The sequence below is a fragment of the Pollachius pollachius genome, assembly GCF_949987615.1.
Source record: "Pollachius pollachius genome assembly, chromosome: 4".
NCBI lineage: Eukaryota > Metazoa > Chordata > Actinopteri > Gadiformes > Gadidae > Pollachius > Pollachius pollachius.
The window spans coordinates 31,474,884-31,486,089 of NC_136937.1; the positions used below are offsets into that span (position 1 = coordinate 31,474,884).

Genomic DNA, 11,206 nt, shown 5'->3' on the forward strand with positions numbered 1-11,206 from the left:
AAGAAAGAATGTGATCTATCCATCACTATTGTGTCAGAAGCTCCAAGCTCTCATGCGGAGTGTGTCCGTCTGTTGGGAGTTGGGATGGGGGGGGGGGGGTTACTAGCCTAGTTGAGCTCGGAGTACGAGATGGGTGAAGAGGTCAGGGGAGGGCCCAGAACCGAGATGTGAAGTGATTTCTCTAAGCCTGGCCTCCGCCGGGGCGAGAGGCTTAGGTCTGGGGCCGAGTGAGAGGAGAGGCAATGGATCGCTGCCCGTGTTCTGCGTTCTCGTCCCACAAACCATTCGGGGTTCTCCAACTCTGCAGTGTTTGAACAGCCACATGAGGTCACGGCTTTGAGGTCTCCGAGGTGAATTAGACACTGAGCACAACTGTAGGCAAAAAAACCGCAGCTGAGAACTTCTCCGGGATGATTAAATGCCCAATTCTCAATTCTTAATTCACAATTCAGAGACGTGTAACTTTGTGTGTGACTAATTACTGATTCTGTCACTTTTCAGGTTGGATCTTCGCGGTTGAAGGACCTTACTATCTGTCGCGCCGGTTCAGAGTGTCAGCCGATATAATGGGATGGAAGGGAATGATTGCATTTCGTCTCCTCGCACCGTTGAGCAAACTGGCTCCAGATCTCAGCGACTAGATTAAAGCCAGCAGTTCGCCAGCCTGTGCAAACACATCCATATTTGATTTGATTTAGTTTTTAGGTATAAATATATATTTGAATATATCAGGGCTGTGACAGTCTGGCCAATCTAGGAGCCTTACTCCATAAGCCTAATAAGCGAGCGTGAGGCATGAGTCCACATTCAAAAGCATACAGGCTTTTGACTGATTCCAATATGGTTCACCTTGTCAATCAAACGGTTAAAGTTTTGATCCCTCTGCTGATTTTAAACGCAAACACGGCATAATTGACATCAAAATCCTACGCAAAGCGTTACCGTACGAATCAAGTCCCCTCCAACTTCTGAAAGAAATTAGGTTGTCGCCCACAATATAAATGATTTCAATATTTATGCAGTCGAAAATATATATTTAATAGAAGCCGACTCCACTTTTAAAATAATTCACAAATCAACACTTTTTAAAGGTTATGTTTAAGTCCCCTATTATCCTGCTCAGTGGTCTGAACCGTTGCGTAAATACAATTGACGCATTATGCCTCTAAGCCTATTTTCAGAGAACGAATGGTTCTGCATTTGTGTATGTGTGGATCTGAAAATAGGTAAACATGCACAGTGATGGCCTCAAATTGATTAATTGATATAATCAAGGCGAGTATTAATGGCAGTGTGTGTTTCAGCAGGTCATTTGATATACGTTGGAGATATTACTGATTACTGAAAACTAATCTCCCTTTGTGATACAATGCGCAAACACACACTGGCGCACACACACACAAAGGACATTTAGTTTCTACCTGGACACAAATGTCTGGCGCAAGAGAGAGACAGAGAGATCGAGAGCGAGAGAGCGAGAAAGTGCAAGAGAGAGATAGAGAGAGAGAGAGAGAGCGAGAGATAGAGAGAGAGAGAGAGAGAGCGAGAGAGAGAGAGAGAGAGAGAGAGAGAAAGAGCGAGCGAGAGAGAGAGAAAGAGAGAGAGAGAGATAGAGAGAGAGTGAGAGATAGAGAGAGAGAGAGCTATAGAGAGAGAGTGAGAGATAGAGAGAGAGATAGAGAGAGAGAATGAGAGAGAGGGAGAAAGCAGGAGCAAGAGAGTGAGAGAGCGAGCGAAAGCAGGAGAGGGCGAGAGAGCACCGCCACGTTGACGTTAAGATGTCAGATATGCTCCCTGCTGTACAGTATCTTATCTTCCATCTGTACAATTCTCCTGGAGCAGGACGGCACTGAAGCATCAGGCTGTGTGCCCAGAGAGTCCTCACAGTTCCCTGAGCCGCTCTGGCTCTCGTCCATTCCCCATCCCTAAAGCAGACGCATCTGAAACCGGTTTTCTCTGGGCGGCCCCGAGGGTCACAAGGTCACAGAGGACAGTAGAATGGACTGGAGTAAAGAGTAGAGACAAGTAAAGGCGGGGTAGAGTTGGGTAGGGAAGTGTCGCAGAGGACAGCACAAGGGCTGTCCTCTACGACACTTGTCTTACAGTGTCTTGTAGAGTACAGTAAGGTTGTTTACAGTAGAGTATATAGCAGGGTAAGGTTGAGTAGAGTAAGGTTGAGTAGAGTACAGTAAGGTTGTTTACAGTAGAGTAGATAGCAGGGTAAGGTTGAGTAGAGTACAGTAAGGTTGAGTAGAGTAAAGTAAGGTTGACTAGAGTAAGGTTGAGTAGAGTACAGTAAGGTTGAGTAGAGTAAGGTTGAGTAGAGTACAGTAAGGTTGTTTACAGTAGAGTAGATAGCAGGGTCAGGTTGAGTAGAGTACAGTAAGGTTGAGTAGAGTACAGTAAGGTTGACTAGAGTAAGGTTGAGTAGAGTACAGTAAGGTTGAGTAGAGTAAGGTTGAGTAGAGTACAGTAAGGTTGTTTACAGTAGAGTAGATAGCAGGGTCAGGTTGAGTAGAGTACAGTAAGGTTGTTTACAGTAGAGTAGATAGCAGGGTAAGGTTGAGTAGAGTACAGTAAGGTTGTTTACAGTAGAGTAGATGGCAGGGTAAGGTAGAGTACAGTAGGGTAAATAACACTCACTGTGTTAGCCATATTAATCCATTAGTTTATCATTACGTTTATCGTCTTTGTTGTAAACATTAGCCACACATTCCTCAGTCACACATTAGTCACACATTACTCGAAAACGTGGTCGAACAAAAGCAGACGACAGATTTGCGCTACAATTAATCTCCACTTAGCGTGCAACGTTGTGCTAACACACAGGCGTGCAAGCATATGCTAGAGCTACCAGCGAGCCTTGCTAGCATACGCTAAATCTGCTAATCATTGGATCAAGAAAATAAAGAAACAGATTACTGTAACTTTGACTTGCATACACACACACACACAGACGCGTGCACAGGCAGAAACACACACACAGACACACACACACACACTGAAAGAGAAAGAGAAAGTGAAAGTGAGAGAGAGAGAAATAGAAAGAGAGAGAGAGAGAGAGAGAGAGAGAGAGAGAGAGAGAGAGAGAGAGAGAGAGAGAGAGAGAGAGAGAGAGAGCGCGCTAATGAAGGATGCAACCAATATGAGAACAAAATGCAATGAAGAGATAGGAAGAGAGAGAAATAATGAGGAGAACTAATGAGACGGGGAGAAGAGGATTAAAGGAGAGAAGGAGAGACAGCGTCAGACGTTGAAGTCAAGCAACAGTGAAGTTGAACGCAGTCACGCCTGCACTAGGAAATCTATGTGAACAAACGGATTAGCCAACAGGCTTACTGAATTGTGTGTGTGTGTGTGTGTGTGTGTGTGTGTTAGTGTGTGTGTGTGTGTGTGTGTGTGTGTGTGTTAACATGCAACAGTTGTGAGGGATGCCTTTGGTCACAACGATCACATGTGTAGGTCCGGGACGTCTGATTGGCCTGCGGTCCTGACCCTTGCTTCACACATCCCTAAAGCTACGCACACATACACCCACACACACACTCTTTGAGATAAGGCAAAATGTTCACAACACATACATGACACACACACACACACAAACACACAAAAAACACAAAAACAGCGTGAGTTTTCAAGCACACGCACACACACACCCATTCTTCCCAGCGGCCAGCAGGCTAAACCATCCTCAATCCATGATGTAATCTCCAAGTGTGCTCAGTAATTACAAGGACCCACGGGTTTCTCTCTCACTCTCCGTCTATGTCTCTCTCTCTCTCTCTCTCCCACCCTCTCCGTCGCTCTTTCTCTCTCTCTCTCTCTCTCTCCACCTCTCAGTATATCTCTCTCTTCTCTGTCTCTCTCTCTCTCTCTCTTATGTAACTCGTCCCGGCGTGTCGCCCGTCCCTAATCTTAGCGTGTCGCTTGCACAATATGGCCGCCTGGCGGCTTACTGAACCCAGCGATTGTTTAGCTTGCTTCGTTCTTTCTATCTCTCTCTCTCTTTCTATTCTTCCTTGTTTGTTTTATTGTCTCTTTCATTCACTCGTTCTCTTTCTTGCTCTCTATCATGATGATTTCATGATAGAGAAATCATCAAATGATTTCCCTTCCATTCCATTGGCTCCATCTCTCTTTCTATCTTGTTCATTCCATCGTCTTTCATTCAACCGTTACCTTTCTTTCTTTCTATTATTCCTCTTTCTTTCTTTCTTTAAAAACCTGATTCTATCGTTCTCTCTTTCTATTTCTTTTTCATTCTATCATCTCTCTTTCTGTCTCTCGTTCTTTCTTACTTTCTATAATTTCTTTAAACCTTTGATCTCTCTCTCTCTCTTTCATCCGTGCGTGATCAGGGAATTCTGATTGGATGATTGAACGTTGACTGTGGTTGACTGTGGTTATGGAGTGTCACCATGACGGCGGCAGTGGTTATCGACGATCAAGGGAAAACTATCAGAAGAAGAAAGGTGAAGAAATCAGCTTTTTCTTTCAACACCCCCCACAGTCCCACCACTATTTAACACCCTTTTCAACTCATTCCTGGAAACATGTTTTTAACAATACATCCTTTTCAATACTGCGGTTCGAAAAGAAACTCAAAGATTTAACCAAAGTGTGTTTCCTTGAGAAAGGGGACACACTTTCTGAGCCAGTTCCTTAAACTCTAAATACTCCTGAAGTCACTTTAGATAAAAGCTTCCACTAAATAATTAATATCGAATTACTCCAAACCACTTCCAGCTACAATGCCTTTCCGTGTTATATTGAAGTTCATGTGTCAAACTGTGGTTAAGTTGGAAATGTGCCATCATAGAACTTGGCAGTGCTGAACAGTGAATTATGTATGCATGTTAAATACACTGCTGCGGTCAATGTACGAAAGTAAAGTGAGAGAAAACAATTAATCACCTGACCTTCACTACCCTTCATTATAATAATAAATCACTTCTTCGTTGTCAACTTAATATTCTGGAATGAGGACATGGAAAACAACGTGGCTGCTATAGCATAAAGACAAGTACAGTTTTTCAATTAGTCAGTTGGTTAGCGAGCCAGTTAGTTAGTCAATTGGCTTGCCAGGTATGAGTGACAGAGTTAGTTAGCTAGCTAGGTAGTAAGTCAGTTGGTGACTTGGTCAGTTAGTTAATAAGTTAGCTAGTGAGTCAGTTAGCTAGAGGGGCTAGCTAGTCGGTTAGTCAGTAACTTAGTTCGGGAGGTAGTCTGAAAGTCAGCCAGTCTGTCAGCTAGCGAGCGTCCGAGAAGCGACGGCCATTACTGGAAAGCGGTGTCATGGCTAGTGAGTGGCCCTGGGTTCACGTCCCTGTATGGCTCCATACCCCCCGGAGCCACACAGGATATACATTCCGGGGGGGGGGGGAGAGAGAGAGAGAGAGAGAGAGAGAGACCAGAGGGAGAGACCAGAGATGGAGAGAGAGACCAGAGAGAGAGACCAGAGATGGAGAGAGAGACCAGAGAGAGAGAGAGAGAGAGAGAGAGAGAGAGAGAGAGAGAGAGAAAGCAGTGAGAGAGGGACCAGAGAGAGAGAGGGAGGGACCAGAGAGAGAGAGACCAGAGAGAGAGACCAGAGAGAGAGAGAGAGAGAGAGAGAGAGAGAGAGAGAAAGCAGTGAGAGAGAGGGACCAGAGAGAGAGAGGGAGGGACCAGAGAGAGAGAGACCAGAGAGAGAGAGAGACCAGAGAGAGAGACCAGAGAGAGAGAGAGACCAGAGGGAGAGAGATACAGAGAGCGAGAGAGAGACCAGAGAGAGAGAGACAAAGAGTCGAGGTCCTCTCTCTCAAGTCCCACTCCAGAACCCAGATGAAAATCTACTTCCTCTGAAGCACTCCGGTAAAGAAAAAATCCCCAACAAATGTGTGTGTGTGTGTGTGTGTGTGTGTGTGTGTGTGTGTGTGTGTGTGTGTGTGTCTTTGCTTGGCGCCAAATGTTCCAGCTTAGCCCTGGTGCACCACTGCTGGTGATGGATTTAGCCCGGGCATCTGGACTAGCGGGGATAAACCCCATTCTCTCACACACACACACACACACACACACACACACACACACACACACACAACCCGTGTGAAGAGGGACCTTAGAGAAAACAGTGGGACCGCCTCCTGTAGATAAGTCTAGAACACAGAGGGATATGGGGCGAGAAAGAGATGGTTATGGGTTCAGAAGTCTACTGGCTTAATGAGCTTGACTCCTGTGTGTGTGTGTGTGTGTGTGTGTGTGCGTGTCATCGTGTGTGTGTCTGTGTGTGTCTGCATGTGTGCGTACGTCTGCATGTTTTTGTGTGCGTGTCTGCATCTGTGTGTCTGCATGCGTGCGTGTTTGTCTGCATGTGTGTGTGTCTGCGCGTGTGTGTGTGTGTGTGTCTGATGTAGCTTAATCCACTCAGCTCAACATGCCTGTCGTCCTATCGATACGTTCCGTCGCCATATTTCCCTTGTGGAGAGTGATTGTGAGTGTGTGTGTGTGTGTGATTGAGTGTGAGACATGCGCTTGTGCATGTGCGTGTGTGTGTGACGTGTCTGAGTGTATGTGTTTCCATGTGGTTAAACCACATTTTCAACGTTCAACCAAATTGTCCAGAACATATTCCGTCGAGCCGTCACAACCAGCGGTATTTTATCGTAGCTCTCTCCAGAAGCTAACTAAGCTAAAGCTAAGTGTTGAGTCATCGCAGGGCCACGCTGGTGACCAGATGCCCGTGTCCATACCTACTTATATACAGGACCTTACCGTATAAATAGATACCTGTGCGTCGGCTATGGCTATGCTGGGCACGGATCTGATGCATGCTGGGAAACGCGGTTCTATTTCCGTGCGCCAGCTTCCTGGCTCCAGCTGGCACCGGGATGGAGCCAGGTGCCGCTGAGCGGTGCTGAGTTTCCAAACCTCCTTGGAGGACCTGAGTCACCGTGAGTCACTGCTGATCCCTAAGGTGCCCGGCCGCACGTGCGCGTTGCGGTTGCGTTTATGTGTGTGCATGTGTACGCACGTTTATTCGTACGCACGTTTATGAGTCTATGTACGTTTAACAGTGTGTGCAAGTCTCTGCGTGTGCGTGTCTGCGTGTGTGCGCCTGCGTGTGTGCTTGTGTGTGTGTTCGCCTGCGTGTGTGCTTGTGTGTGGTTGCATATGTGCGTGTGTGTGTTCGCCTGCGTGTGTGCTTGTGTGCGCCTGCGTGTGTGCTTGTTTGTGTAAAAATGCAGATTGATGTAGATTTGCGAGTGAGTATCTGTATCCATGTTTGTAATTTGTGTTTGTGATTATGTGTGCGTCCGTGTGTTTATATGTATCTATTTCTGTGAATGTATATGTGCATATCTTTATTTATGTTCCTATATCTACACATAGATATATGAATCTACACAACAGGAGGTCCCCACCGAAAGAGGCCCTGCCCCTTGTTATCTTGACTTCCTGCCCAGAGATGTGTGCCTCCTGCCCCCCCCCCCCCAAGAAGTTCTGCTCAAACCTAATAGGACTGCTGATTCAGAGATTAGCTTCCCCTTCATACAAACTTGATTTATGACTCCATTTTATGTATCAAGTTTCATTCACCTTAACAAAAGCACTCAATCCACGGCACACATTAAGCTTTAAATCAAATTACGACAATGGAACCACTTATGCCCTCCTAATGTTGAAATATGAGTACAATAGTAGGTGTGCTGCAGTATCCCTCCACCGCAGAGGGAAAATAGTCCCTGGAAGAAGCCTTAAGACCAGGGCGACATGTGGCTCAGGAGGTAGAGCAGGTGGGCTGGTAACCGGAAGGTTGCTAGTTTGACGCCCGCCTCCTCCTAGCTGAGTGTCGAGGTGTCCCTGAGCGAGACGCCTCGCCCTGACTGCTCCTGACAAGCTGGATGTCGCCTTGCGTGGCTGACACCGCCGTCGGTGTGCGAATGTGTGCGTGAACGGGTGAACGTTAGGCAATATTGTAAAGCGCTTTGAGTGTCACTGGTTAATAAGGCGTGATATAAATGCAGTCCATTTACCAGAGTTACCGTTTCACGTTGTATTCATGATTAAATAACTTCCTTGGGCTCAGGTCTGCGCGGCTGGACCCAGTGGGTTTCCCTGTGTCCTCAGTGTTGGTCAGGTACACACCGTGGATTACATTCACAAGCATCTGGGACGCAGGGATTGGCTCGGTAAACTCTTGTGTGATTGGACGACCGAGCACAGGTTACGTCTACCTATAACCTTCATCATCTGGTGAAGGTCGGATTAACCTGAAAAAATAGTCACGCACGTTGAGGACGTTACAAAGGTATTGAGAGCAAATGTTGTAAAAAAATGTGATGTACACTACCGGTCAGAAGTTTGGGGTCACTTAGAAATGTCCTTATTTTCTTTTGAAGAAAAGCACAGCTATTTTTCAATGAGGATAAGATTAAATTAATCAGAAATACAGTCTAGACATTGTTAATATGGTGAATGACTATTCTAGCAGATTTTTCATCGAGTATCTACATAGGTGTAGTGAGGCCCAATCCAGCAACCATCACTCCTGTGTCCTAATGGTAAATTGTTAAGCTCATCGTGGTAAAAGGCTAATTGATGATTAGAAAAACCTTGTGCAATTATGTTAGCACAGCTGAAAACAAATAAAAGTTTGAGTTTTCATGGAAAACATGAAATTGTTTGTGCGACCCTAAACTTTTGAATGCTGGTTTATACAGTATATGAACAGTCACCCTCTTTATACTATGCGTTGATGTGTGCTGTAATATCAACATATATCAAACTCCTGCAAAGTTATGTGACTACGAACAGTATCAGACAATCTCTGGCGAGTTTCCGATATTTCGGATGAATTGAGAGATAGCGTTCTTCTGATTTATAAACAAAAACACTCAGAACAGAGATCAACAACTAGTCTGCACGAATGTGTAATTAGGGGGAGGGGTCCAAAGCAATTGGCCATAGCACTAGAGATTACAACAGACAGATCCACACCACCAATCAAATCCTCTTAGGGAATTATTCATATTACTAAACACGGTTTTAATATCATGGAAACTGAACACTGGGCAGAGGTGGAAATACCCATCTATCAATGTGGAAGAGGACTGTGTTAGATAGTCTCAAAGTTTCTGGAGCAGAGAAGCGATTAATATCACCTGAAATGCGTATCTCTAGGGATGGATTTCCATACTGGGAAGTTAACATAAAATGTTTTGGAAAAAGAAAAAAATGGAAATGTTGTCGGCTAACTTTAATCTCTTTGAATACATATCAGTTATTGATAAGGGGTAATTGTAGCTGTGGCTTATAGCGCTTGTTGATTAGGGCAAAGCATATAGACAGACGCTTTGACTGACAGATCACTGCAAAGGTGTGAATTTGATCAAATCAAATTGCCATGCCCAATCAGTATTTGATTTTCAGATTGTTTAGTTATACGTGTCGGATACGAAGCAGGCCTTAAGTTTGAGTCTGATATGAAACCAATGTAATCGTAAAACTATTTTGCAGGAACCACACCGCTTTAATATCAATAGAAATCGTATCTTTCAAGTCAGTCACCCTTTGTCATCGAAAAAAATAAAAAGTAATCACGACCAGTGCTCGCTATAAAAGTATATTATAACTAATATTAATATTACCCCCCTGATGAAATCCTCTCTCAAATGTGACCTACATCATCCCTCTGAGACACACGCAAACCAACGCTATAAAGTTGCGTAAGAGTCCCAAAAAAAAAGAATTACAATTGACATTGTCCACAATAAAAACCTGCAAAAGGATCCTGTCCACCAAGACGCAAACGCACACTCACACAGTGAAGGCCCAGCAGTGCGACACTATCTCACTTAACCCCTCGCGAAACAACGACAAAAATATGCACACAAAAACCGACGACACAGAAACACACATAAAAATACAAAATACAAACATTGACAGTGATGCATACACAGATGTGCAGTGTGTTCGTCAACGCGCGCACACACACACACACACACGCATACGCACACGCACACGCACACACACGCGCACACACACACACACACACAAGCAGGGCAAAAAAGTGAAAACGCAAACATTCACCAGCGCATTCAGAGCAATAATAGCGATAATAAACATGAAATAAACCATATTAATAAAGGTTTGTGCGTTACCTCATGGCTCAGTGGACCATCCTCCTCCAGCTCCGTGCAGATGCAGAGGACTGACTGATCCTTAATCCCTCCCCTCCCTCCACCCCTGGCTGCTGCTGCCGGCGGCAACCACCTCCCCCCCCTCCCTCCTCCCCCCCCACACACACACACACACACACGCCCTCCCCCGCCCGCCTTCCCCCAACCGGCCACCCCGGGACAGCCTTCGTATCCACGCCAACACAGGCCCCGCCCCCTCCCAGACAGATGCACCGTGGCATCGTAGCGGCAGAGGTCAGCTGGACGGGGGAGGTGAATGAACCGGCGGTGATGTGGATGTTTCAGCTCCTCGATATATCAACATATCACAGGTCATTACCTCTCTCTCCCCCCCCCCCCCCCCCCCCCGAGGTGATGCTGGACACAAGATCACAAGATGCTTAATCGCCCAACACACCTCACGTTACAACCCTGTACACCTTACACCAACGCCTGAGACGCTTCCTGCAAAATACCCAACTGACGGACACATGGTGACCTCTGTTCAGGTCGTGGAATGACCCCGAACACAACCTTTGACCCCCTGGAGACACCCAAACCATGACACCTTCACATTTCGCCGAAAAGCGAAAGACACATCGTGACCTCAGTTTTGGTCGTGGCATGACCCCGAATAAAAACATCCACCCCGGGAGAGACCCAAACCGACACGCGTTCACACTTCACCGAAAACCCTCAACACCCACTGTGTGCGCATCCATACTAGTACGCGTGTGCGCTCGCCAAAAAACTTACTCGCCATCGCCGAGGAACGCCGTCTCGTGCCACGCGCCGCCGACCGGAGCGCCGGCCGGGTGGGGGGGTGAACACGGCCCCCTGACGGCGGGGAGGGGGGTGGGCGACAGCTCCAGAGAGCAGAGGTCCCAGGAGTTCCCGAAGGTGGTGGAGAAGGTCATCATGCTGACGTTGTGCTCCGAGACGGACCCGGAGGACGAGGCCAGGTCGGTGCTCAGGGTGGTCAGCGAGCCCGACGACGCAGAGGAGAAGCTGGCCTCCTCCGCCAGCCGCAGGCCGTCCAGTAGATCCAT

The 11,206-nt window shown here is 46.5% G+C and overlaps 1 protein-coding gene across 1 annotated transcript in view; it reads right to left on the minus strand.

Annotated features, from left to right (window-relative positions):
* LOC307074271 (FERM and PDZ domain-containing protein 4-like) overlaps positions 1 to 11,206 on the minus strand; it is a gene marked incomplete at both ends in the record, with an annotated part of 32,177 nt that extends 20,971 nt beyond the window's left edge. The window contains one exon of the mRNA XM_079734287.1: positions 10,918 to 11,206. Within this exon, the coding sequence (XP_079590413.1) occupies positions 10,918 to 11,206 (289 nt within the window). The remainder of the gene's footprint in view (positions 1 to 10,917) is intronic.